This window comes from Sorex araneus, chromosome 4, assembly GCF_027595985.1.
Source record: "Sorex araneus isolate mSorAra2 chromosome 4, mSorAra2.pri, whole genome shotgun sequence".
In the NCBI taxonomy this organism is placed as follows: Eukaryota; Metazoa; Chordata; class Mammalia; order Eulipotyphla; family Soricidae; genus Sorex; species Sorex araneus.
The window spans coordinates 11248826-11274282 of NC_073305.1; the positions used below are offsets into that span (position 1 = coordinate 11248826).

Below are 25457 nucleotides of genomic sequence, written 5' to 3' on the forward strand. Positions count from 1 at the left end.
ACGGCCCGCCCTAGTAACGGCCGCATGGTAACGCGGGCGGAGCGGTCCCCGGCTCCGGCTCTCCCCGCGGCTCGGCTCCCGGCGTGCGCACCATGAAGATCGAGGAGGTGAAGAGCACCACCAAGACGCAGCGCATCGCGTCCCACAGCCACGTGAAGGGGCTGGGGCTGGACGAGAGCGGCCTGGCCAAGCAGGCGGCGTCGGGGCTCGTGGGCCAGGAGAACGCGCGCGAGGTGGGCCCGGGGGCGCGCGGGGGGCGTGGGGCCGGGGGCTGCGCGCGTGTGGGCGGGGCCGCGGCCGGGCAGGGGCCTGGGGCGTGGGGCTGGGGGCTGCGCGCGTGTGGGCGGGGGGGCGCGGCCGGGCAGGGGTGCGGGGCGTGGGGCCGGGGGCTGCGCGTGTGTGGGCGGGGGGCAGCGGCCCGGGAGCAGAGGGGGCAATGGGCGCCCCCGCCCTCCCGGCATCCCCCTGCCCCTCTCAAATTCAAGAGACTGTATTAAAAGGAGATCTAATTATTTGTTTGGGGGCCACCCTCGGCAGTGCTCAGAGGTTAGTCCGGGTCCTGTGCTCAAGGATCTCTCCTGGCGGTGCTCCCGGGCTCCCTATGGGATGCTGGGGGTGGAACCCTGTTCCACTCCGTGTCTCTCCAGGCCCTTCAGTAGGCTTTTTCTATTTCTAAGTTTTATTTTATTTACATGTTTATTTTTGCATCATGCCCAGCGATGCACTGGGGTTACTCCTGGCAGTGCTTAGGGGACCATATGGGGTGCTGGGAATTGAACCCTGGTCCGCGGCATGCAAGGCAGATGCCCTACCCACTGTGCTATCGCTCCAGCCCCTCAGTAGGCTTTTTAAAAAGTGGCCACCTACACCCACAATCACGAAACTCTGGAACCCCAGGGAGAGGGAGAGAGGGGAGGGAGGGAGGACGGGAGGGAGAGGGGAAGAGAGATAGAGAGGGAAAGGGAGGGAGGGGGAGATAGTGAGAAGGAGAGGGGGAGAGGAGAGAGAAGAGAGAGAGAGAGCAAGCATTGGGCTGAGCCTCAGGTTTGACCCTGGGTACTTGCATGGTGCCCCTGAATAGCCTTGAGCACCCCTGGGTGTGACCCCCTTCCCCCAAACAAGTCACTGTAATCCTGAAAGTACTCAAACTCTCTGCGTTTTTATTGGGGGGGGCACTCCTGGTAGTGCTCATACAGGGATGGGTGGGGTGACATGTGGTTCTGGGGATCCAGCTGGTGCTCCCACATGTGACAACGTGGCTTCAGCCCGTTGGGTTCATCTGCCTTTTTATTTTATTTTATTTATTTATTTTTTTCTTTTTGGGTCATACCTACCGATGCACAGGGGTCACTCCTGGCTCATGCACTCAGGAATTACCCCTGGCGGTGCTCAGGGGACCATATGGGATGCTGGGTTTTGAACCCAGGTCGGCCGCACGCAAGACAAACGCCCTACCCGCTGTCCTATCACTCCAGCCCTGCCTTTTTATTTTTGCAGATGAAAAAAAATTGAGGGTGGGTGATTTCAGGTGAGCTAGCTGGTTGCCACTTCCTGTTCCCTGTGGCCATGCCAGAATTTGTACCCAGGTGCCTTTTTCCTGTCTCCACATCCAGAGCTCTCCGCCTTCTCAGCCCACCCCCTGACCCCCTGACTTAGGAGTGCAGAAACCTGCACTTAATATCAGACTCTATCAGACTAAGGACCGATGCCTTCGAGCCTGATTGTCCAGTAGAAAGGGCCCGGGAGTGGGTGGGGAGATAGCACAGATGGCTGAGTGAGCATGTTTCACATGTGGGAGGCCCGGGTTCAATCCCCAGCATGGCATGGCCCCCTGAGCACTGTGCCAGGAGTAACACCTGATCACCTGTTAAGTGTTGCCCAGGCATCAAAAACAAACCACACAAGGCCAAAGAAACGCCTCTGCTTCCATTTGGAGCGTCATCCTTCCTAAAAGGGAATGTAGAGTCAAGGTGACTTTGAAATTTCTCGTCCAGCTCCTGCCCTGCCAAGGGGGCCAGTTGGATCCCCTCGGAGCTGAGTCCTGTGCCGAGTGACTCTGCCACTGTCTTGTTTCTCACCCGCACCCCAGCCGTCAGCCCTCCCCACTGTCCTATTGAAAGACCGTAGGGAATGCCTGTATGTGCCTGGCTCCCTGTTGGCCTGTTGTTGTGTTGTGTTTGGGGCCGCACCCTGCAGGGTTTGCTCCTGCGCTCAGGAATCTCTCCTGGTGGTGCTTGGGGGACCTTAATGGGGTGCTGGGAGAGGGGGGGTGAATCCTGGCCGGGCCGCGTGCAAGGCAGATGCCCTACCCACTGTACTCTCGCCGGCCCCCCACACTGTGGTGAGCCGGGGTCAGAGCCCTTGTCAGTCATGGGGGGTAGAACAGCCGTGCACGGGGCGCGGCGAGAGTGACGGAGGCCCAGAGAGAAACGCTGTGGAAGGACGATGCCCCTTCTAGAACTGAGTCAGCGGCAGAGACCTTGTGTTCTGTGGCCCTCGGGTGGAGGTGTTGAGCAATGTGACCCCACCTGCACTCCTTACTGTGAGACATTCTAAATTATACCTAAGGCTTAGTGACCCATCTCTTTTGTATTTTTTTTGGTGGGGGCTGGGGGGAGTTTGGGCCCACCCAGCAGTGCTCATGGCTTTCTCCGGGCTGTTTGCTAAGGGCTCAATCCTCCCCGGGCTCAGGATCGTACGGGGTGCCAGAGATCGAACCCGGGTCGGCCTTGTGCAGTGCCAAGGCAAGCGCCCTTGCCACTGTACTCTCTCTCTGCTCCAGGAGCCCGACTCTGGAACTGTGTGTGTGTCCGCAGTCCTGCCCTTACCACCCAGGGCTGGGGTGTGTGAACACAGGGCAGCAGTGCGCGGGGGCTTAGTCTTGGATCTGAGCGGCGTCTGTGGCTCCCATGTGCGGTGTGTGCTGTCGAGGCCAGGGCTCCCACCGTCCTCTTTAACCTTATCTCCCTTTTCCTTTTTTAAAATTTTAATTTAATTAATTAATTTATTTTTGCTTTGTGGGTCACACCTGGCGATGCTCAGGGGTTACTCCTGGCTCTGCACTCAGGAATTACTCTTGGTGCTCAGGGGACCATATGGGATGCTGGGAATTGAACCCGGGTCAGCTGTGTGCAAGGCAAACGCCCTACCCGCTATGCTGTCGCTCCAGCCCTAATTTTATTTTATTTTTTTAGTGAATCACCGTGAGATACAGTTTCAGGCTTACAAACTTGCATGCTTACGTTTCAGTCGTGCAGTGTTCGAGCACCCATCCCTCCGCCAGGGCCCATTCTCCACCACGACGTTCCCAGTATCCCTCCTGCCACCCCCATCTTTACCTTACATTCCTGTTCTCTTGCTTCATGTCACCCTGCTCTGATCACCGAATCCTTCTGTCCTTGAGCACAACCTACCACGCTCATTCCCATCTTTTGTCTCTCTCGGGATCAAACTCAGAGTCTCCTGCGTGCAGACAGCCAGTCAGTGAGTCCCCTTCCTGGCCCCTGCCCGGTTTTCCCTCTGCACTTTCCTCTGGAGCACTGACCCCTGCCCAGAGCATCACAGTCCAGTGCCGTGTCCAGTAGCAGCCTTGTCCCGGGGTCTGTGCCCGCCACCTCGGCCCCAGCCACCTGCTCTGTGGGCCCCACCTCTCCCCGGAACAGTGGTGCCCACCATGGCTGGGGTTCGCCCCGGCGGGAGTGGGAGCGCCTCGGTCACAGGCGTGTCTTGGCCCCTGCCCCACAGTGCCCGCGCCCAGGGCCAGCCGAACAGGTACACGCGGATCCCGTGGGCCAGAGAGAGACGGGACTTTGTCCCGCTGGAAACACGGTAATACTGATTCATTCTTTCTTCCCATTGTGTTGTCTAGGCATGTGGGGTGATAGTGGAATTAATCAAAAGCAAGAAAATGGCTGGAAGAGCCGTCTTGTTGGCAGGCCCTCCTGGAACCGGCAAGGTAATGTGTATGTGTGTGTGTGTGTGTGTGTGTGTGTGTCCCTCTCCCTCCCTCTCTTTCTCTCCCTCTCCTTCTCTCTCCTTCTCTCTCTTTCTCTCTCCCTCTCCCTCCCTCTCCCCCCCTCTCTCTCCCTCTCCCTCCCTCCCTGTCCATCTCTCTCTCTCTCTCCGTCTCTCTCTCGCAGTCTACCAAGAGAATGATCCTAATGTCTCAGCCAAATTGAATTTGTCTTAAGTCTTTGTGTAGCTAAATTGGGGATGTGTATGTTTTAAAAACGAATGTGCAGTAATACACCGGTGTGTCTAGAGTCCCCCCTCCTGAAACTCAGATGATTCTGGCTGACCTCCAGAACAGAGAGAGAATGGAGTCCTCGGAGTCCTCGGAGGGGTCTCGTCGCTACAGTTTGTCCTTTATCTCTTTCAAGTCTCCTTTGCTTCCGAAATACATTTTTGTTGGCCTCTCAGGGCTTCATAAAAATCTTAGGCGTGACATCTTACTTGCGGGGAGAAAGAAAATCAGTCCGCAGGCAGTTCTGTGAAAACGCACTTCACTCACCCCTCTCTGGGTGTGCGAGAGACGAGAGGCAAGAGGGGTGCAACTGGACGGGTGGGTGTCTCCCTGACAGTGCTCGGGGACACCCTAGTCCCCGGTACTGGGGGGAGGGCAGGGGCTGGGCGGGCCCCACTGGGGACCCAGCGTGGGGCCTGAGGCCTGCCTGGCAGCCCTTGGGGGACGGGAGTTCTGTCTTGGAGGTACTTGGGGTCTTTCCGGGCGGAGACCCCCTGGAACTGTGATGGAGCCCCCCCTGTAGCAGGGCCGACCCTGCGTGCTGGACTCGGGAGGGGTTGAGGCCTGACCTTTGCCCTGCGAGCTAGGAGAGGATTTGACTTCCTGGGCCCTCCTGCCCTGCCGTGGGGAGACGTGCGGAGCTGGGGGTCAGACCCGGGGCCTCGCGCCTGCAGGGACGCACCCCACCTCCCGAGTCCTCTCCCTGCCCTCCGAGAGGCCTCGCTGTGGGGGTGGCGAGCCTGGGGCTCGTCGGAGAGACGGGAGAAAGTCCAAAGGCTGCTCGTGTGCATACGGGACCCCTGCGTGCGTGCCCCGGGCGCTGAGCTGGGGGTCGCTCCAGAAAGAGAAGAAAGAAAAGAAGTGAATGGCCTGGGGCCGGAGCGATAGCACAGCGGGTAGGGCGTTTGCCTTGCACGCGGCCGACCCGGGTTCGATCCCCGGCATCCCATATGGTCCCCCAAGCACTGCCAGGAGTAATTCCTGAGTGCAGAGCCAGGAGTGAGTAACCCCTGAGCAACCCCTGAGCATCGCTGGGTGTGACCCAAAAAGCAAAAAAAAAAAAAAAAGTGAATGGCCTTGGGCCAGGCACGCAGCTGGCAGTGAAGCGCTTGTGTGCGTGTGTGCTCCAGGTCCGAGCCCGGCAGGAAGGAAGAGCGTCCTGCGGGAAGCAGTTCCTCCCGGGAGTGGGTTGGTGGCGGCCTTCGGTCTGCACTGGCTCCCAGAGGTGGTCCTGGGCCCAGCTGGCCGGTACTCTGAATGCTGTGCTCCCCTGGGCGGTGCCAGCCCCGGGCCTCTACTTCTCCTCTTGAGCAGCTGAATGGGAAGGTTCTGTCTTGTCTGTCTGTCTGGGGGACGCCTGGGGCCTGGGTGTGGGGCTGATGCCTTTGTCCCTCCTGCCCGGCGGCCTCGGCGTGTCCGGAGCCTGCTGCCCTGGCGAGCCCCATTTCCGCAGCCGTCGTGCCTCCTGCCGCGGAGCCAGTGCCCGCTGGCGGGGAGGGCGCGGTGGGGCGGGCTGGCTGCGGGACCTGCCGTGTCTTGCTGCCGCTCCTGGGTGCTGCCGTGGTCCGTGCTCTCGCGTGACCAGTTGCACGCTGAGGATTTTACTTCCTCTCCTTCAGCGCTCTCGCTCCTGGTTTCTGAAACCGTTCCCTCCCTCTGCTTCGAGCTCGTGTCTGACCCCACGCGGCAGCTTCGTCCCCTCTAGTGGGCGCCGGGGTCCCGCTCACAGATGTGCCCGCGCGTGGCGCACTTGACAGGCCTCTGGGCGCCTGGCGCCGCTGGCCCGGCCCGCACGTGCTTGAGCCGCCTCGGGGGACTCGACTTCCTCTTTCTTTCTTTTCCCTTTGGGTCTCCCTCGCAGTGCTGGGGGGTCCCGGGTTCCCCTCCTGGCGATTGTGGCCAGCCGGGTGGCGGCTCAGGAGGAGGGTCCGAGGATGGGGTGCTGCGAGCACCCTAGGGTGTGGGCTGCACTTCCGGTCTGCCCCACGGCGCCCTCGTCGCAGCCAGAGAGCCTGAGCCTTGCCGGGCCCGTTGTGAACCTAAGTCAGCACCGTCCCCTCCCCCAGAAACCTCTTCCTTGTCCTTCTGTGTCCAGCCCTGGCTCCAGGTGGGGGGCAGTGAGATGGGAGCCGGGTGGTTTTGGTGGTGCCCCCACGGTGCGGCTCTGGCCGGCCTCCCCGGCGCCTGCCGACTCCAGGTCTCTCGGGGGTCACTGCTACCTAGCAGGGCGGGCTGGGGTTTGACAGACCAGCCCGTAGCTTCTGCGTCCGGTCCCGTGTCGTCCCTCGATCTCGGCTGGTCACTTACCATCGGGTGACCCTTGTGTGGACTCTGGTTTCGGATGGCCAGTGGGCGCGGGGCGCAGTGACCGGGCTGCCCAGCAGCGGGTTCCGAGCGGTGGGCTCTGAGCCCTGCGCGGTGCCGAGGGGAGAGTTTGGGGAGACCCCGGTGACCGTGCTGGGACCCAGCCGCTCTCCAGGGCCCCTGCCAGCCGGTGTCCGCCCTGTTGCTGTCCAGTCGTGGCACCTGGGGAGTGCACCTTCCTGTCTGTCTGTCTGTCTGTCTGTCTCCTCACTGGTAAAATGGGGGCAGTAGGGGGAGGGTCCCCTGGAATCACCCCGCACCAGAGGGAGCCTTCGGGGCGCCTCTTCCTTCCCTTCCACTCCCCCCTTCCCTCCCTGCCCCCTCCTCGCCCTGCCTGCTCCAAGCTCACTCCTGGCATTGCTCAGGACCCCGTTTCTGTTATAAATCATTGTGAGTCTGTTATAAATCACAGAAGCATTGAATATTTATTGTGTCCGACGTGCCGCAGGATGTTGGACTACAAGCTCGAGCCCCTCTGCGGCCGCTGGCCGGTGGCTCTAGCCCAGCCTTCAGGCTGTGCAGCAGGTTGTCTCTCTTGCTTCCCGCAGACGGCGCTGGCCCTGGCCATCGCGCAGGAGCTGGGCAGCAAGGTGCCCTTCTGCCCGATGGTGGGCAGTGAGGTCTACTCCACCGAGATCAAGAAGACTGAGGTGCTGATGGAGAACTTCCGCAGAGCCATCGGTGAGTGGCCCAGCCCCCCGCACCGGGCCCTCCCCTTCGCGGACGGGACCCAGACCGGCTCTTCCAGCCCAGTCCTTCCGCAGACGGCCCCTCGCCTAACCCAGGGGAGGCGGCTGGAGAGAGGTTTATTCTCCAGAAAGCACAAGCCCGATTTTCCCGGCAGCCCTGTCGCGCCTTTCGGGGGAACTGTCCACGGGAGCACGGGTTTGGAACTCGGCACCAGAGCTCCGTGTCGCACTGCCGGAACGCGCCTGGTGGTTGGGCCGGGGGAACCGAGCCCTGTCCTGGGGCGAGGGGGCCCCGTGGGGGCTGGCAGGGCTGCTGCAGGGCTGGTGGTGTGTCCGGCCCGTCCCTGAGCTCGGCCTTTCCGGCTCCCGGGGAAGGCGTCCAGCTGTGTTCCAGGGGTGGGGCAGGCTGGGGAGGGCAGGGTGTGGGCGGGCTCGGGTGGTTTAGTTGAGCCGCAGTGTGAAAGGCCGAGTTGCGCGTGAGGAGACGCCCCGTCCTGAGTGTGCGCCTCCACCAGCCAGGATTCCCACGGCCCCGCTGGCCGTCTCACGGGGGACGGTCTGTTCCTTCAGATCCGCCGGTAGCTTGTTCCGGTGACTGTCAGCTGCCGATCTGCAGGGCAGCTCGGGGCCGCAGGCGTGAGGAGGCGGGCCTCCAGGGCTCGTGCCCTCGGAGCTGCTGAACAGCCCTGGCGTCGTCCTGTGGGTGTCTAACACCCGGCGGATGGCCTGGGCCGTTTCACAGCCTGTGACTGGTCAAAACAAGATCATCATTCTTGTTTTGTTATTGTGCCACACGCAGTGATGCTCAGGGGTCACTCCTGGCTCTGCACCTATAGTTACTCCTCGCAGTGCTCGGGGGATCATACAGGGCGCCAGGGAGCACATCGGGGTCAGCTGCTTGCAAGGCACACGCTCTACCTGCTGTTCTGTCCCTCTGGCTCCCACTCTGAGACAGGACGTGTGCTGGAAGACGGGGGCGTGAGCACAGCAGAGAGGGTAGGCTCCCCGGCGTCAGGTCCTTCCTCCCTTGGAGCCTCCTGGGGCGACTGCGGGAGGCGAGGGCTCTTCCTGCCGGGTGAGGGGAGACGCACTCGCGTGGGCTGGACGCCCCTGCGGACAGTGCGGGTGGGCAGAAGGCGGCCGTGAGGGACCAGGGGCCAGGCTGGCGCCCACCTCCTGGTGGGGCGGAGAGGAATTGCTGACAGGGCTTCTGGAAGGGGTCAGATGATGGACAAAAGGAGGAGCCAAGGAGAAGTCCCCTCCCCTGGTCCCCGGGGCCCCAGCGGGGTGGTTATCTGCCCGCCCGCTTCCTGGCACAGGGGGTGCTGGGGCGGGGCGGGGTGTTCTGAGTGAGAGAACCGGCTGAGCTTTATTTATTTTTTTGATTCTGACTTTTTGAGTCACCGTGAATTACAGAGTTATTCATGCTTGTGTTTCCGGCGTGCAGTGCCCCTGCTTCCCAGTGCCCGCTGCCCCCACCAGTGTCCCAGTTTCCCTTTGGCGACTCCAGAGCACATGGACAACAGAAGTCTGTCCCCTCAGCCTCCCCAGCCCCGGACATGGTTGGCTCAAGTTGCATGGTGTTCAAAATATTATTTATTATTATTATTATTTTTGCTTTTTGGGTTACACCTGGCGATGCACAGGGGTTACTCCTGGCTCTGCACTCAGGAATTACTCCTGCCAGTGCTCGGGGGGACCATATGGGATGCTGGGAATCGAATCTGGGTCGGCCGTATGCAAGGCAAACGCCCTCCCCGCTGTGCTACTGCTCCAGCCCCCCTCAAAATAATTTTTAAAATAAATTTTTAGTAAGTTGCCAGTATGTAGAAATTGGGGGACACCCTCTCAGATTCTTTCATTCTTTCCTGGGGGGCCACAGAGATAGGACAGCAGATGGGGCACTTGCCTGCATACTGAAGACCTGGGTTTGGTCCCCAGCATCCCATCTGGTCCCCCGAGCAGAGTGGGTCATACAGTGACCCACTGGCAGAGCGTTTGTCTAGCAGGTGTGGGGCCCTGAGTTTGCTCCCTGGCACCCATGCCCCCTCCACCCCACCTCCAGGAGGCCCCACACCCCTCAGGGCACGTTGGCCTCTGGGCGCTGCCCTTCTAGAACCAACTTTATTAAAGCGGACTCCGGCCCGGGAGATAGCCCCAAGAACCCGAGTGGGCACTTTGCACATTGGTGACCTGGGCTCGATCCTGGCACCCTAGGGTCCACGTAGCACTGCTAGGAGGGACCCCTGGGCATCACTGGATGTGGTTCCAGAATGAAATTAAGTGAAAAGGGGCCTGAGAGACGACTCAGCTTGTGACCAGCGCGCCCTCCTGCTCCGACACCTCTGGGAGGGCAGGCCTGGCCCCGATGTAGCAAGTGTGGAGCAAGGACTTCCGGTTAATTCTTTAGTGAACGAGATGAGCCGCAGGGTGTTACCACTGGTCCAGTTAGCCGAGTGTTTTAAACGCATTTTTGTTTGTTCCAAAGCCGTTCTTCCTGACTTGGATCAAGCCTGACAAAGTCGTTGGTTGTTTAAGGGGGACTCAGACACTCTCGTGCTGGAGAGGACCGAGATCGTGTGCCGGTGTCTGTTCTGGGCTTGGCCGTTGTTTGTGTTTTTGATGGTGACCGGGGGAGGAGAAGGTTCTGGATCCCGCCACGGGATGGAAAGGGCCACTGACCGACCGCAGGGAGCCCTGGCCGCCCTGGCCGCCCTGGCCGCCTTTGCATTCCTGGGCAGTGGCAGAGGGGGTGGGGCGGGAGCCGCGGGCTGCCCAGAAATGAGAGAGCGACGCGTCTCCGCTGCTTCCTTGACGTGATGAAGGTCCCTGTCAGGGACGGAGAAACCTGAGCCCGCGGATGAAACCTGTGTCATTCGTGTTGTCGCTGCCAGCGCCAGCCCGCCCCTCGCCTGGCCCACAGCCGTCGGCATTGTCTGCCAGCCTTGTCCCCGGCCTGCTTGTCAGCACAGCGCCGCTTCTAAACAAACCCCGGGCAGTGAGAGACGGGCACGCCGCTCCCCCTGCAGGAATCCGCGCCTAAGCCCCCCACAGCCCCTGCGGAGGCGTCTCCCGGCAGGGGCGGCCCCTGGGAGCGAGCGGTTTCAGCTGAAGATGGGTAGTTCTTTTTTTTTATAATTATTATTATTTTTCAGCGGTTTCAGCTGAAGATGGGTAGTGGAACTTCTTTTATAATTATTATTATTTTTATTTATTAGTTTTGCTTTTTGGGTTACACTCGGCAATGCTCAGGGGTCATTCGTGGCTCTGCACTCAGGAATTACTCCTGACGGTGCTTGGGAGACCCTCTGGGATGCTGAGAATCGAACCCGGCTTGGCCGAGTGCCAGGCAGACGCCCTCCCCGCTGTGCTGTCGCTCCAGCCCTAGCTTCATTTTTAACAGTACGGACTTTCCCCGTTTTGTCGCAATCTTCTGATATAACTCCTGTTACTGGGACTTTTTTCTTTTTTCTGTCTTGGTGTTCAGGATCTGGAAGTTTGCTGGGACAGAAATGAAACAGACCCTGCTTGGGGCCCTTCCAAGAGCTCCATTTGCAGGCTGTCGGGTTGAATGAAGGGGGACAAAACTCGTCCTCCGCTTCGCCATCTGAGACAGCCTTTGTCCTCTCTGGGTTTCTGGGGAGAGAAGGTGCCCCCCCACCCCCCACGGGAAGATAACGGCCACACTTAACAGTGGGAAGTGACCGAGAGTGTCCGAGCCTTTGGCCTGCTTCCATATCAGGACAGAGCGAGGCGGCTCCCGGCGAGGACGCCCAGAGCTTATCAGGGCTCCTGCCGCCCGAGGCGTTTGTCTCCACTTTCCCAGTGGAGCAGTTATTCAACTCTCACTCACGCCGTCTCCTCCCCCTCCCCTTCTCTGCCCCGCTCCTCTCCCCTACACCTGAGTGTCTCGGGGCGTGAGGAACTGGAGAAGAGCATCGTCCTGCCATTCTAAAGGCCGAGAGAGGGAAGGGCTCTTCCTCGGGAGAACGGATGTCTTCGGACCAAAGTCACTTCAGTTGTGGGGGGTGGCACCCTGGCAGTGCTCCGGGCTTACCCCTGGCTCTGTGCTCAGGAATCGCTCGGGACTGGCCACGTGCAGGGTGGGCACTCTGCCTGCCGTGCTGTCGCTCCGGCCCAGGACAACATCCCTCTTGAACAGCTAGCGTGGGGGATGTTTCGCATGAGAGGCGTTCTTTCATTTGTGTCGTCTCTGCGGGTGTGTGTGTGTGGGGGAGACACACCTGAATGCCCTCGGGGTTTGCCGCTGGCTCCGTGCTCAGGAGTCACTCCTGGCAGTGCTCAGGGGGCCCGTGGGAGCCGGGGACCGAACCTGGGTCAGCCACGTACAGCGCAAAGCCCTGCTCTGACTCTCCCTGACCCCCCACTCAAAACGCTCTTTCCTGGAGGGTTCCTTTGGGAGATGAACCGTAGCCGGGGACGTGGACAACCACCCGGTGTGGACAGCGCGCCTCAGCTGGGCGCTGCCGTCGGGGACGCCGAGGGTGGCGCCCCACAGGCTCATGCTTGGGTGTCGCTTGCCCTTGGCGTCCTCCCCGACGGGACACACGCTTAGGCCTGGTCTGTCCGAGTTATCTGTGTGGTTTGGTTGGGCTTTGGGCCACACCCGGTTGTGCTCAGGACTGACGCCACTCCTGGCCGTGCTCAGGGGAGCACACGTGACGTCAGGGGTTGAACCCGGGTCTGCGACGGGCAAGACAAGCATCCTACCTGCTTGGGCTATAGCTCTGGCCCAGGGCTTCCTCTGGTGGCTGATTTCTGCCCTTCCTGAGTCAGAGGTGCAGGGACTAAGACACGTGTCTTACATGCCTGCAGCATACAGTGGTTCGGAGTTAGAGGCTAAAACTAAATTAAAAAATATTTTTCTTTTGGGCTGTAGCAAGAGTATAACAGCTAGTGCTCTCTGTCTCTGTGTGCATGTGGCTAGCCCAGATTCCATCCCCAGCACCCCGTATGGTTCCTGAGCCCTGCCAGGAGTGATCCCTGAGCACAGAGCCAGGAGTGAACCCTGAGCATTGCCCGGTGTGGCCTAGAAAACGATCTTCCCCTCAGTTTACTCCAGATCAGCGTGTATTCACATGAAATGACCTTAGAGTGGCTGGGAAGTAATCTGTGTGCTGCTCCTGGCCGTGCTGTTATGAATCACTGTCACTGGGCTGCATAAAACGAGATCTTACCACCTTGGCAGCATAACAGATATCAGAAACAACTTTGAGAATTACAACTTGTCTTCCAAGTTCTAGATTTGAACTTTTCCAAGTCCCCTTGAAAAGTCGGTGTCATGGGGCTGGAGGGATAGCACAGTGGGTAGGGCGTTTGCACGCGTCTGACCCAGGTTCGATTCCCAGCATCCCATATGGTCCCCTGAGCACGGCCAGGGTTAATTCCTGAGTGCAGAGCCAGGAGTAACCCCTGTGCATCACCAGGTGTGACCCAAAAAGATTAAAAAAAAAAAAAAAAGCGGGCACTTGTGGGGCGGCTGGCGTCCTGTCTGTGTTTGCAGGACGACAGAGTGATACCCTCGCCCATACGGTGCTCGGGGGATTTGTCGTTTCTTACAACATGCGAGTTTCGTGGCTGCGGACGTTCAGGGCGGGGCCGGGGGCAGAGTTCTGCTCACGGGGCTCCCGGCGTCTCCCCAGGGCTGCGGATAAAGGAGACCAAGGAGGTGTACGAAGGCGAGGTGACGGAGCTCACGCCGTGTGAGACGGAGAACCCCATGGGCGGCTACGGCAAGACCATCAGCCACGTCATCATCGGGCTCAAGACGGCCAAGGGCACCAAGCAGCTGAAGGTGAGCCGTCCCCCGCCCGGCGCCAGGGCTCAGGAGGACGCGGTGGGACGTGGGCTTGACTGCCAGGGGCCGGGAACCGGCCAGGATGGGAGCTGCAATAGTGGTGGTGAGACCTGCCTCCCGCCAGCCTGGCGCCCGGCTCGGACCCGGCCACAGCAGGGCTCCTGCCCCAGACCTGGGGTCATCCTGGGGTGACCTCCTGCGGGCAGACCCCGGCATGTCAGGGCCCCCGAGCTCTGTGGTCCGGCGTCCGGGGTCAGCAGGCTGCGGGGAGAGGCCGGCACCACATCTGCGGGACCCGGGCCGCGGTGGGAGGGCCTGCAGGCAGTCCTGCCCCCGTGGCTGTGTGACCCGGCGGGCAGCTGTCTCAGAGCAGCCCCTGGAGGCCGGGGAGCCGGGGACCGTCACAGACTGCGGCTGGGGCGAGGGCTGTGAGGGAGACGCCCTGCCAGTGCTCGCCCTGGTTAGAGGAACGGAGCGTCCCGCCGGAGGGCGTGGCCGGGCCTTGCTGAGGGTGTCATGACCAGTGTTACTCTCTGAGCTCTAACGTCCTGCGTGTGCTGGGTGTCTCCGTGGAGAGTTTTTCTTGTGTCCTGCATGTGTTCGGACGCAAGTAAGCAAGTGCCGAGAAGAATCACGGACATGCGTGTGTCTGCAAGCATGTGTCTGCGTGTGTGTCTGTGTATGCATATTTGTGTCCACGTGTGTGCATGTGTGTCCATGTGTGTGAGTGTGTGTGCATGTCCCACGTGTGTGTGTGCCTGCGCGCGTGTGTGCCCATGTGCATGTGCCCGTGTGTGTGCCTGTGTGTGCATACGTCATGCTGCTGGGCCTTTGCTTCTCCCGTCTCCTGGTTGCCTGAGGGAGGTGTCTGTGGGCCTTCTGACGGGGAGATCGGGAGCGTCACTCACTCACCTCGCCCAGAGCCTGTGCCGCACCACGCCAGCCTCGGGGTCAGCAGGTCTCAGCGCCACCCGGGCCGGGCGGCCGGGAGAGCAGAAGCGGGGCAGGGCCCGCAGTGTCGGGATTGGGGTCCCGTGGGTGGTGCAGCCCCTGAGGAGCAGGGCCCCGTCATGCCCGCTCCTACTCGCCCCAAGGCCTAACAGCCCTGCCCCCATCACACACCTCCCTCAGCCGAGCCCTGCGTGCCGCAGATCGGGAGACGGCTCTCACGGTTGCTTTTTGCTTTTGTAAGTTGGACCCCAGCATCTTTGAAAGTCTGCAGAAAGAGCGCGTGGAGACAGGAGATGTGATTTACATCGAGGCCAACAGTGGCGCCGTGAAGGTAAGATGAGAACCCGAGGGCGGGCGGCCGGTGTGTAGTGCCACCGGGGGACCGTCACCCATGTCTGGTACTGCCGAGGGAGCGTCCTGTGTCCCATGGCACTGAGTCAAGTCGCCCCCCCCCAACACACACACCCCCTGTTATCATCTGACCCTCTCCTGACAAACACAGCCGGTCGCTTAGAAAGACGCTCAGACCTGTTGAGAGGGGGAGTGGGGCAGGAAGGGAAACCACCGGCCCTTCCCGGCTGCCGTGGGCAGCGGCGTAATCTCGTCTCATCTCGTGGTGCTCTCTCCCCGAGATCTGTGCAGGTGGAACGGAATGCCGCGCGCGCTGGCTCTGCTTCTATCTGATGGCCAGCCCCGCGCCGGGCCCCTCACTGTTTAATGGATGAGCATAATACTCCATATCATGCGATAGATCACCCACCCGCAGAAGGGCCCGCGCAGCTCTCTCGCCTCCAGTTAATCTGCTGGATTTGCCCTTTATCGGGAATTGCACGCGGTTAGGAGAAAGAGAGGCGCGAAGGCGCGGGGGAGAGTATCCGGTGGTGTTCCGCCCGCGTTCGGGGCCCGGCGCGGGCCGAGGGGTCCCTTCTCATGGCAGCGGGCACGTGGTGCATTCGGAGCTGGTCGGGAGACTGTCCAGCTCCTGCTGGGGACTGAGAGCTTTATCGGGTGAACCCCGGGCTCCGGGGGACTTGGCGGGGCGCCCTGGGCGGGCGCTCAGGTTCCCCCCCTCTCTGCAGAGGCAGGGCAGGTGCGACACCTACGCCACCGAGTTCGACCTTGAAGCCGAGGAGTACGTCCCGCTGCCCAAGGGCGACGTGCACAAGAAGAAGGAGATCATCCAGGACGTGACCCTGCACGACCTGGACGTGGCCAACGCCCGGCCCCAGGTACTGGGCACGCGCCCGGCCCTCTCCGCCGTGCCCGCCGCCAGCCCCGGGAATGAATTGTCAGTCTCACTGCCCGTTCTCGGGGGCAGACGGGCCTTTTCTCTCGGTGATGTTCAGCAATTAACGGCGACATGAGCTTGGAGGGACTCCTTTGTTGCGATTCCAATGCCCCAGTCACAGATGGATTCGTGTGCATTGTCTCCCGGCCCAGCCCCGCCTCTGGCCGCGGGAGCCAGCCAGCTTCCTCCCGCCCGCCCACGGCTCCCTGGCAGCCGCCGGGTGTTGATGGCAGGAGGGTGGGCCAGCATGCGTCTGAGCCCGGGCCGGGCCTGCAGGTCTCCTGGCAAAGCCGGATCTTCCTTCCCCGCCCGGCCAAGCCTCCAGGTGTCCGCTTGAGCTGGAGGCTCCACTCCTGGCCCTGAGTGGGGGGGGGGCCTGGGGCCGGGGGACCTGCCTCTTCCTGCCCCTTCCCGGGCCCAGGAGGGCAGTGAGGCCGCAGCGCTGGTGATTGGCTGCTGCCGGGAGCCCCTGGGGTGCCGGAGCCACCCCTGGAGCAGTGGTCCCCAGAGTCACGCCCCCAGCCCTTGGCACAGAGAGTACCCTCAAGACCTGGGGCCAGGGCCACCCGCACGGGAAGGAGCTGTGCCCTGAGCCGAGGTGGCCTCTGGGCCTTGCTGGGGGGAGGGGCTTTCTGAGAAGGTTCTAGCTCTGACCCGGTGGGCCGCGCGGAGGGTGAAGGGAGGACTTGGCCTGCGTTAGACACTCTGCAGGCAGCGGACAGCTGGGTAGCAGCAGGCCGCAGGGGGGACCAGACCCCCGCAGGCAGGGGCGACCAGCTCCCGAGACTAGCTGAGCCCAGGCCAGGGCACAGGGGCCACGCTCGTGTGTCCTTCTTGGCTCTTGCCTTGACAGGCTTGTCCCCAAAGGCACCGGGAGCACCATGAGGTTAGTGCTCGGACGCCCCAGGAAGAGAGTTTGACCCAAACTTGGTGATCATTAACTGTGGGTTTGGGAGTGCTCCTGGCAATGTGCTCTGGGCTTGCCCCAGGCCTTTGTGCCCTATCTCACATGGCCGGGGGCTTCACGGGAGGGAGACGTGGCTGAAGTGGGGCCTGGCCGGCTCACTGAGGGTGGGGGGAGACTGAGGCAGGGTCCCCTGGAGGGACTCTTGAGATCCCCCCGTCTGTGTTTCTCAGCCCCCTCCCCCGCCCCCTGGCGGCCGTCCCTGGGCACTTCTCGCCAGTTCCCGTGGGGTTGGCCTCGGGCTGCGGCCGGCCTGGGGCTCTCGGGAAAGCTGCCGTGGAGGACAGGGCTGACCCCGCTTCTTGTCTCCTGCAGGGCGGACAGGACATCCTGTCCATGATGGGCCAGTTGATGAAGCCGAAGAAGACGGAGATCACAGGTGAGACCCCGCGCCGGCCTGTGCGTTCTCGGTCCCTGGCAGCCCCCGCTCAGCGGAGCCTCAGTGCCGCGCCCCCCTTCCTGCTGGCCTGAGGCCCGGCGCGTGGCTGCTTCCTGCAGCCCTGGACGGCCCCTGCTGCGTGTCCCCGAGAGAGAGGAGACCCTGTCCCTAACGGTCCCGGGCTGGGCCACCTCAGAGTCGGGCAGGCCAGAAGGGGCTGCACAGCTTCCGCCCACGGTGGGCCTGGAGACCTGCCCTCTTGGCTGTCTGTCTGTCTCTGTCCGTCTCTCTGACTCTGTCTCGGTAGTTTTTATTGAAACGTAAGTGGAAGAATGTGAGGGCAGAACATGGCCTTGAAGGGCGAGCCGGGCGGGGACACGGGTTTCTGAGTCTCCTTGGCACCTTCTGTCCCGGCACCCGTGGGATCGGTGTGCCCGCCCCGCCCCAGCCCCGCCCCGCCCCGCCCCGGCCCTGCCTCCTGCATCTGCGGGCCTGGGTGAGGGGGTGGGAGCTGGCCTGGAGAATGAGGTCAGCTGATGTCCTTCTCAGAGCACCAGAGTGCGGAGACAAGCCCTTTCCTTGGACCCTCTCGTCCTCCCGGATCTTGCCCGCCCCTCCAGCCTCTTCCTCAGCGGCACTTGATTGAAAGTTAATTACCTCCAGCTTTGTCCCTGCCAGGGGAGAGGGTCATTTTCAAACTGGTGATTTGCATATGAAACCTCATCTCAGCCAGGGCTCCCCAAGGCAGGGACTGTGGGGCTGAGCCCGGTGGGGTGTGTGCCGGGCCTGGGGCACGGCCGGGGGGCGGGGCCCGAGAATGAACCTTCCTACTCGGGGGACACAAGCAAGCCGGGGCAGAGCGGGTCAAGGGGCCGAGGGGCGTGCGGGGGGCGGGAGGTGAGTCCCCTCTGGCTTCGCCCTCCAGATAAGCTTCGCGGGGAGATCAACAAGGTGGTGAACAAGTACATCGACCAGGGCATCGCCGAGCTGGTCCCGGGCGTGCTGTTCGTGGACGAGGTCCACATGCTGGACATCGAGTGCTTCACCTACCTGCACCGCGCCCTGGAGTCCTCCATCGCGCCCATCGTCATCTTCGCGTCCAACCGAGGCAACTGTGTCATCAGGTAGGGGCTGGGCCGGGGGGCGGGGGGGGCAGTGCCTTCCGGGCCCTTCCCTCTCCCTCCTCGGCCCGGCCCGTAGCCCTGGGCTGGGGCTGGGAAGGTGGGCTTGCACTCGGGCCGGCCCGGTGGTCCCTGGGTGTTTCCCGCCCTCGGGCCAGTGTCCTGGCCCCTCTGTTTCCCAGGCCGAGAGGGACGGGGTGGGCAGGGCCGGCTCGGCGCCTGCGCCCGGACCTTCGCCCGCCCCCTGCTCGTGCCCCCTGACGCCACCCCCGGGGGCCTGCTTGGAGAAGGGCGGCTGGGGCCTCCCGGGCGCTCCGGCCCCCAGTGCCCGCACCCACGCTGGGCGCCGGCTTCTCTTGCGTCGCTGCTGTTGTGTGGGTGTCCGGCCTGGCCCGCGTCCAGGGCTGGAAGCGGGGTGAGGAGCCCCTTTGTGGTGCCGGGACTGAGTCCAGGGCCAGGCAGGCGCCACCGTGCCCGAGGCGTGTCCACAGCCCCCCGACCTCGTTGGCAGAGCCGGGTCTGTCTGGTGCCCAGGCTGCCCTGCCCCGGGTGCTGTGCAGGTGCCCGGGGAGCGCGGAGTCCCGTGCTGCCCTCTGGGAGAGGTGGCTGCTTCCCGGGGGCCCGTGCTCTGCAGCTGGACAGGCGCTGGGCCTGTGGGACTTGGGAACCAGCTCATCCTGGACAGAGGGCGCCCCCTACTGGGGAGCGCTGGGAACATCTCCGCGGCCTGCCCTGGCCGGCCATTCCCCGCTCAGCAGATGCCCCCAGAGCCCAGCAGCTCCCAGCAGGACTCCGCCCCTCCCCAGCGCCAGCCCCTCCAGGAACGGGTCCCACATGGCGTCGAGACCCCCCCCTTCAGGCTCTCGGGGGCCTGAAACTGCTGCCAGGCTAGAGGCAGGGAGATGCGGGGGGGGGGCGGGGCGTGGCTTGGGGCGTATCTCTGGGTGGGGCTTTGGTGGCGTGGCGACTCGTGTCAGACTGCCAGTCCCAGGGCTGGGGACAGGAGGGGCGCAGGCTCCACATGGCATGGGCTCGGGGACACGGCCACAGCCTTAGGCCCAGGGTGCAGCCGTCGGCCATGTTACGGAGTGGCCCCCCCACTCCAGCACCCACCCCAAGAAAACTTGTTTGTTGTTTGTCTGGGGGGCCACACCTGGTGGGGCTCTGGGCCTGGGCGACCACATGGGGGGCTGCGTCGGCCACATGCAAGGTGAGCCCCCTCCCCGCCGTGCTCTCTGCAGCCCCTCATCCCTTCAAACTGACCAATAAACTAGGAATGGTAAAATACAGGCCCCTATGGGGCTGGAGCGATAGCACAGCGGGGAGGGCGTTGCCTTGCATGCGGCCAACCCGGGTTCGATTCCCAGAATTCCATATGGTCTCCCGAGTACCTCCAGGAGTGATTCCTGAGTGCAGAGCCAGGAGTGACCCCAGAGGCCTGGCATGAGCCGTGCTTCAGTCTCAGCCCCCCAGACTGATGCTGTGGCTCGGGTGGGCTCCGGGCTGCGCTGCCCCGACAGGGTGGGCGTGGGGGGACAATCCTCGGTGCCTTGTGAGTCTCCAGTGGCCCTTGGCAGCAGGAAGTACCCGGCCCCGCTAAACCATTATGGCGGCAAAGTCTTTAAGAATTTGAGTACCGGGGTCTGCCTCTGCGCCGGGCGCCAGTGAGGCGTCTGTTCTCGGAGATGCTCAGGGCCGGCGTGTCTGGGCTGTGAGGAAGTGTGTGAGGCGTGCACAGGGAAAGGCCTGTTGGGACATCGAGGACAGTCGCGGCCGGACCCTGCCGGGGCACCTCCAGCTCGGGTGGAAGGTCCTGGTTTGGGGGCAGCAGTGAAGGGCGGGAGGAGCCCACTCCTGGCAGAGCCGGGGACGGAGCCCGGGGCCTCCCACAGCCCGTAACTGGAGGGGCCCGTTGGTGCCCGTCTATGGGTGGTCCTGGCCTCACGCCGGCCGTGAGCTGGCGGCCGTGTCCAGCCCCGGGCCGGCAGAGGCGGCCGTGTGAGCGTCCTGGCCTTCGCAGGGGCACCGAGGACATCACCTCCCCTCACGGCATCCCGCTGGACCTGCTGGACCGGGTGATGATCATCCGGACGATGCTGTACACGCCGCAGGAGATGAAGCAGGTGGGCACAGCGGGCGGGCGCGGGGCGTCCAGGGGACACTGATGGGACCTGGAGCCCAGCCCTCGGGCGCGCCCGGGACTCCCCTCAGCTGAGTGGACTTGGTGGAGCAGAGGACGGGGCGCAGGAGGCGGGCCTGGCGGGGCGCCTGCCACCGTCCCCTGCGGGGCACCGGCCGTGTGGGCAGCGGTGCGGGGAGTCCCCCTCTCCGTTCCTGGCTCCTGTCAGCCGTGCCCGCTGTTGTCCAGCTGCTCAGCCGGGCACCGCGCGCCAGCCCAGGCGCCAGGGCTTGTCTGCCCCGCCCCCCCGGGGGGGAACAGCTCCCCTGGTGCTTCTTAAGCAGCTCCCGGGGGCACATGTGGTGCTGGGGTCCGAGTCCTCCCTATGTGCCCGCTCTGACGGTCCCTCACAGCGGCCTGGAGTGTGACGAGAGGTGGCAGTGCCTTGTCATCAGATCACGCGTGAATGTGAGGTGGGAGCAGAGGTGAGGGGGCCCCTCCCTTTGTCGCCAGCCCTGCCAGGGAGTGGCCCGGGGGTCCCGCCGAGGGGCCGCAGCCTCTCGAGGATGGGGGAGCACCGCGGGCGTCTGGGCTGCCGAGCCTCTCTGCCACGTGGCAGCCATGCGCGGCCCTCACCGTGTCCAGGGGAGGGCGGGACCTCCGCTAGAGCCCCCCGTGCGTCTGCGGAGTGTCTCTGAGGCACCGGGGACGGGCCCGGGAGTCAGTGGTGAGTGTCGGCCTTACGGACGGGCCTTTCTGAACCATCGCAGCCGCAGCTCCAGGGCAGGGGGGTGAGACAGGCCCCGACAGGCCCCAAGCCGCCCCACACTGCAGGAGCGGGTGCCTGCACCCGCCTAAGGCCAGGGCTCCTGTCCTGCCCCTGCTCTGTTCTCAGCTGCTCTGGGCGCTGGACCCTGGCTGGGCAGCCACGTGCCGTGGGCCAGTGCAGCACCCACGAAGGACCAGAAATGTGGCAGCGTTTGGGCACTGGGAGTGCGCGTGGGAACTGGGGTCCAGACTCCCCTCTGCAGGGCAGACCCGTCCCCCCACCCCCTGCAGCTCCTGCCGGCCAGCCAGAGGCCCACCGGACGGTCCCTGCCCTACCTCTGCCCCTCGCCCCTCGGGGCCGGAGCCGGGGCTGCCTCTCCCTCCTGCCGTGCCTACCTCGGCCGTGTCTTTATGGCTTTAATTTAAACAAGGGCTTCTTGATATCTTGTTTACGAAGCTGCCAAAGTGAAAAATTCCTGTATTATATGAGGCTCCAAGTGCTCGAGTTATCTCCGCTCCACAACACCCAACATCATTATCCCGCTGCCCCTTATCACTCAGGCTGGCGCGCCTGCGGAATCCGGTGCCACCGGCCGCCGCGTCCCCGCCACCAGCCGGCCGCCCTCCAGCTTCCCCGGAACTGCCGGGCGCAGCGCGGGCCGCGGCGTCTCCGCTGACAGATGAGATCAGCCCGGGCCGGGCGCGGGCGCCAAGGCACTTCCTGATGGATGGAGCCATCAGGTTTATCAGGCCCCGGAGGGAGCCCGGCCGGAGGTGGGGGGCGCCCCGCGGGTGCAGGCACCCCCAACCCTGCTCGGCCCGGGACGGGGCGAGACCCCGCCGGTGGCCGCCTTGCTGACCGGGTCCCTCTCCCCGGGCAGATCATTAAGATCCGAGCGCAGACGGAGGGGATCAACATCAGCGAGGAGGCGCTCAACCACCTGGGCGAGATCGGCACCAAGACCACCCTGCGGTGAGCGGGCCGGGCCGGGCTGCGGGTGCTGGGGGGGCCTGGCTGTTCCTCGCCGGTGTCCTGGCTGGGACACGGTGTCCACAGTGGCCAGTGGCCGGGTAGGCCGGCTCACCTTGTACCCCGAGCACTGTCAGAAGTGATCCCTGAGCACCAGACCAGGGGGTGGCCTTGAGCACCGCCAGGCTGGGCCCCCAAACATACAGAAAAGGTGGCAGAACCCGGTGCTGCTGGGAGCGGGTGAAGGGGCACCTCTGACCTCCCGGTGGGGCCGGGGGCTCCCGGGCTTCAGGCCTCTGGCCCCTCTGGCCGGCCTGCCCGCCCCGTCTCTCCTGGCCGCCGAGCCGGGCCGGGGGCTGTCCTGTGCCCCCCGTAAGCGCCTGCCCTGGGCCTGCAGGTACTCGGTGCAGCTGCTCACGCCGGCCAACCTCCTCGCCAAGATCAACGGCAAGGACAGCATCGAGAAGGAGCACGTGGAGGAGATCAGCGAGCTCTTCTACGACGCCAAGTCCTCGGCCAAGATCCTGGCCGACCAGCAGGACAAGTACATGAAGTGAGCGGCCCGCGCGCGCGGCGCCGCGGGGACAGACTGGGCCCGGCCCGGCCCGCCTTGGCCGTGAGCACCGCTCCTCTCCGGGGCGCCCCGAAGGAGCACCGCCTCGCCGGCCGCGCTCGCTAATAAATCCTCTCCGGTTATTTTCACGACATCCCTCCCGAAGTGAGAGACAGGCCGTGCGCTCTCGGAGCGGGGTTTGATTTACAGCGTTATTGTGAGCCGGGAACGGGGCGTCCCGCACACCTCGCCCTCCCGCCCATTGTCGGGCCCCATTGTCGAGGGAGCCGGCCCCAGCAGGACGGACTGCCCGCTCCTGCCTCCCCGCCCGGGACGCCCCGTTCCAGGCCTGCCGCCCCCGGGAGCTCGCGCTCTGGTGCAGGAGGAAGGAGCCTGCACCCTGCTCTGGGCGGGCCGGCCCGCGCAGCCCCGCGTTCTGCCTGGCGTGTGCCAGCGCCTGTGACCGCCCCTCCCTACCCCCTCCTCCCCCCAGGGCTGGAGCCGCCTCCCTGACCCACACCCCTGCCTCGGCTCGCTGCCCCCCCGACTTGGCACACGCATGCACGTCCGGCCTCCGGAGGGCTCCTGTGTCCCCTCCTGTCCCAGCACCAACCGCGCCTCCCAGTCCCCTGGTGGGACTCGAAGCCCTCCAGGAAGAGGAAGGAGCAGCGCGAGAGATGCCCGGAGAGGGAGCTAGGATAGGAGCCCGAGTCAGCTGCAGGCAGGAGGCCGCGGGGAAGTTTGGGCCCGCCGGGCGGAGAGAGTGGGGTGCCTCCCGGGGCCGGGGTTCCTCAGAGGACACCTGCATCTCCGGCCCAGAGCAGGCGTGACCCTGAGGCCACAGCGGGTGGCCGGCCTGCTGTCCTGTCTGGGCCTGCTCGGGCCCGGGGCACGTCTCAGAGGACAAAGGCTTTCAGGACGGTCCCCGCGGCTTGGGCACGCACGAGGGGACCCCTGCCCACCCCCCGCCCCCACCCTCAGTATGTCAGTGCACCAGGAGGGTCCCAAGGCCCAGCAGTCCCGCACCCTTGGCGCTTGTCTTGGGCTTCCTGACCTCTGCCTGGGGGTCGCCCCCAGAGCCCCCAGAAGAGAGGAAGAAAAGACTGAGCCAGCGAGGCAAGCCGGGGCCGGGCGTGGAGGGAGGCCGCGCAGCCTTCAGGAGAGGCTGGAAGGCCCAGGGCGGCCCCGGGCCCAGCACCCAGCTGGGGGCACCTCCCTCTTCTCCCCAAAGTGAGGGGCAAGCGCTGGAGAGGGGGGAGGGTCTTATTTTAATTTTCCTTCCAGTTTTTGTTGTGTTTTTTTTTTCCCCCCGGAGGGCCGTGATTATTGCATTCATCTTCCCAGCGAAGTTTTTACGACCGTTCCCTCTCAGGCTATGAGAAGTTTCTCCATCCATTACCGCGAGGGAAGCGGACCCCGGTTGGGAGGGAAATATTTGTTACATCTTATCAGGCTGACACGCAATCTAACAACAATTACAGCAGCCCCATTTTTTGTACTGTTTCAGCTCCGGGGTGAAAAATTGTCGTAATATTAAAGTGAGGCCGGGTGGGGGCTGGTCCCAGGGAGTCCTGGGTCCTCGGGCTCCGGGCCCAGGCCCGGGGGTGCCCCCCGGCCAGCCAATGGGGTGGCTCAGGAGAAGGCGTGTCTGCACATCAATCCCAGCGCCCTGTCCCTGTGCTAATAGCTGGGGATGCCGCGCGGGTGGGAAGGGCCGAGACGGCTGCCCCCCCACCCGCTCCCTCAGCCCTGGGCGTCCAGCGTCACCTGCCACGCCTCTTGGCGTGAGAGATAGAGGGTTGGAGAGAGATAGTACAGCCAGCTGGGTGCCGCCTTGCACGTGGCTGACCTGGGTTCGACCCCTGGCACCCCGCAGGATCCCCTGGGCACTGCCAGGAGGGTTCCCTGAGCGCAGCCCCAAGCCCTGCGGAGCTGGAGCGACAGGACAGGACAGCGGGGAGGGGAGGGGGGCATCGGCCCCACACAGCTGACCCGCGCTCCAGCCCAGCACCCCATGTGGTCCCCGGGGCAGCACCATTCCTGAGTGCTCAATCCTGAGCACCGCCAGGTGGGGCCCAAGGCAAGAGTAAGCCCTGAGCACCGCCAGGTGTGGCCTCCCCCCAGAAAGAACTATACCCCCGGGCCTCCCTGTGTCCAAGCTGCTTCTGTCCCCGGTAGAGAACAGGCCAGAGAGCACAGGGTCCGGTTGTGTTTGGCCCATGTGTCCACGGGCTGGTTCCTGGTCATCGCGGGGCGGGGCGCTCAGAGCCCATGGGTGACGGGGCCGTGCCAGTGTTGGAGCTGCCACCCCCCCTCCCCCATACGTAGGGCAGGCCTAGAGGCTGTCCACGCTGCGGAGTCGGGGCAGGGCAGGAGGTGTGGACGCGCCCTCACCCCCACCCCCCCCAGCCAGGCGCCCAGCTGGAGGGGGAAATGCCGCGTTCTGGGCTCGGCCACGCCTGGCCGGGCCCCACGGCCAGACTTCTAGGCGCGGTGCCGCCTCGGCTGGGCCACCCCCTCCTTCCTCCCCGGACAGCTGTCCCCGCGGGGATGGGCCCGGCGGGCGGCGGGTGGCCCTGGCCTGTCGCGGCCGTCAGCGCTCGGCGCGCGGTGATTAATGGCCCGGGCGCGCGGCTCGTGGGCCCATCAGCGCGCGGCGATGGATGCGGCTGTCAGGCCGGCCCGGCCCGCGCTGACCCCCGGCCCGGCCCGCGCGATCAATGGGCGGCGGCGGCGGCGGCGGCTGGGCCCGCGCGATAAGATGCGCCGATGGGCCCCGCCGGCCCCCGCGCCCACCCGCCCCGCGTCAGCGCCTGATTAATGGGCTGTGGCGGGCGGGGGCCGGGCGGACCCCCGGGCCCGCAGCCGCGGACACGCACCCCTTGGACCCTGCACCCTGCAGGCCCTCAGATTCAGCACCCGGCAGACACACCCCGCGGGCCTCGGACCCCGCACCCCATGGACCCGCGGACATGCATCCCGCGGGCCCTGAGACCCCCGCACCCCGCGGACACGCACCCTGTTCACCCCACACCCCTCACCCCGTGGACTCAGCACATGACCGTCAGGGCTGGGGTGCCCACAGTCACGCGGGACCCCAGGGGCTCAGGTCAGTCCTGGGGGGACACAGCTAGTGCCCTCTCCCCCACCCCCTGCTGGACTTGGCCATCACTGTCCAGCTGGCCTGCGGACCCCCAGGACTGTTATCACAGCGACCCCCCAACCCCCGC

The 25457-nt window shown here is 64.2% G+C and overlaps 1 protein-coding gene across 1 annotated transcript; it reads left to right on the forward strand.

Moving 5' to 3' along the window:
• RUVBL1 (RuvB like AAA ATPase 1) lies at positions 1-22381 on the forward strand. Its single transcript, XM_055136933.1, has 11 exons — positions 1-233; positions 3869-3955; positions 7156-7288; positions 12960-13111; positions 14307-14396; positions 15145-15294; positions 16633-16696; positions 17622-17820; positions 19838-19940; positions 21586-21677; positions 22072-22381. The coding sequence occupies exons 1-11, from the start codon at positions 93-95 to the stop codon at positions 22229-22231; spliced, it is 1371 nt and encodes a 456-aa protein (XP_054992908.1). The 5' UTR covers positions 1-92; the 3' UTR covers positions 22232-22381.
• The last annotated feature ends 3076 nt before the right edge of the window (positions 22382-25457 follow it).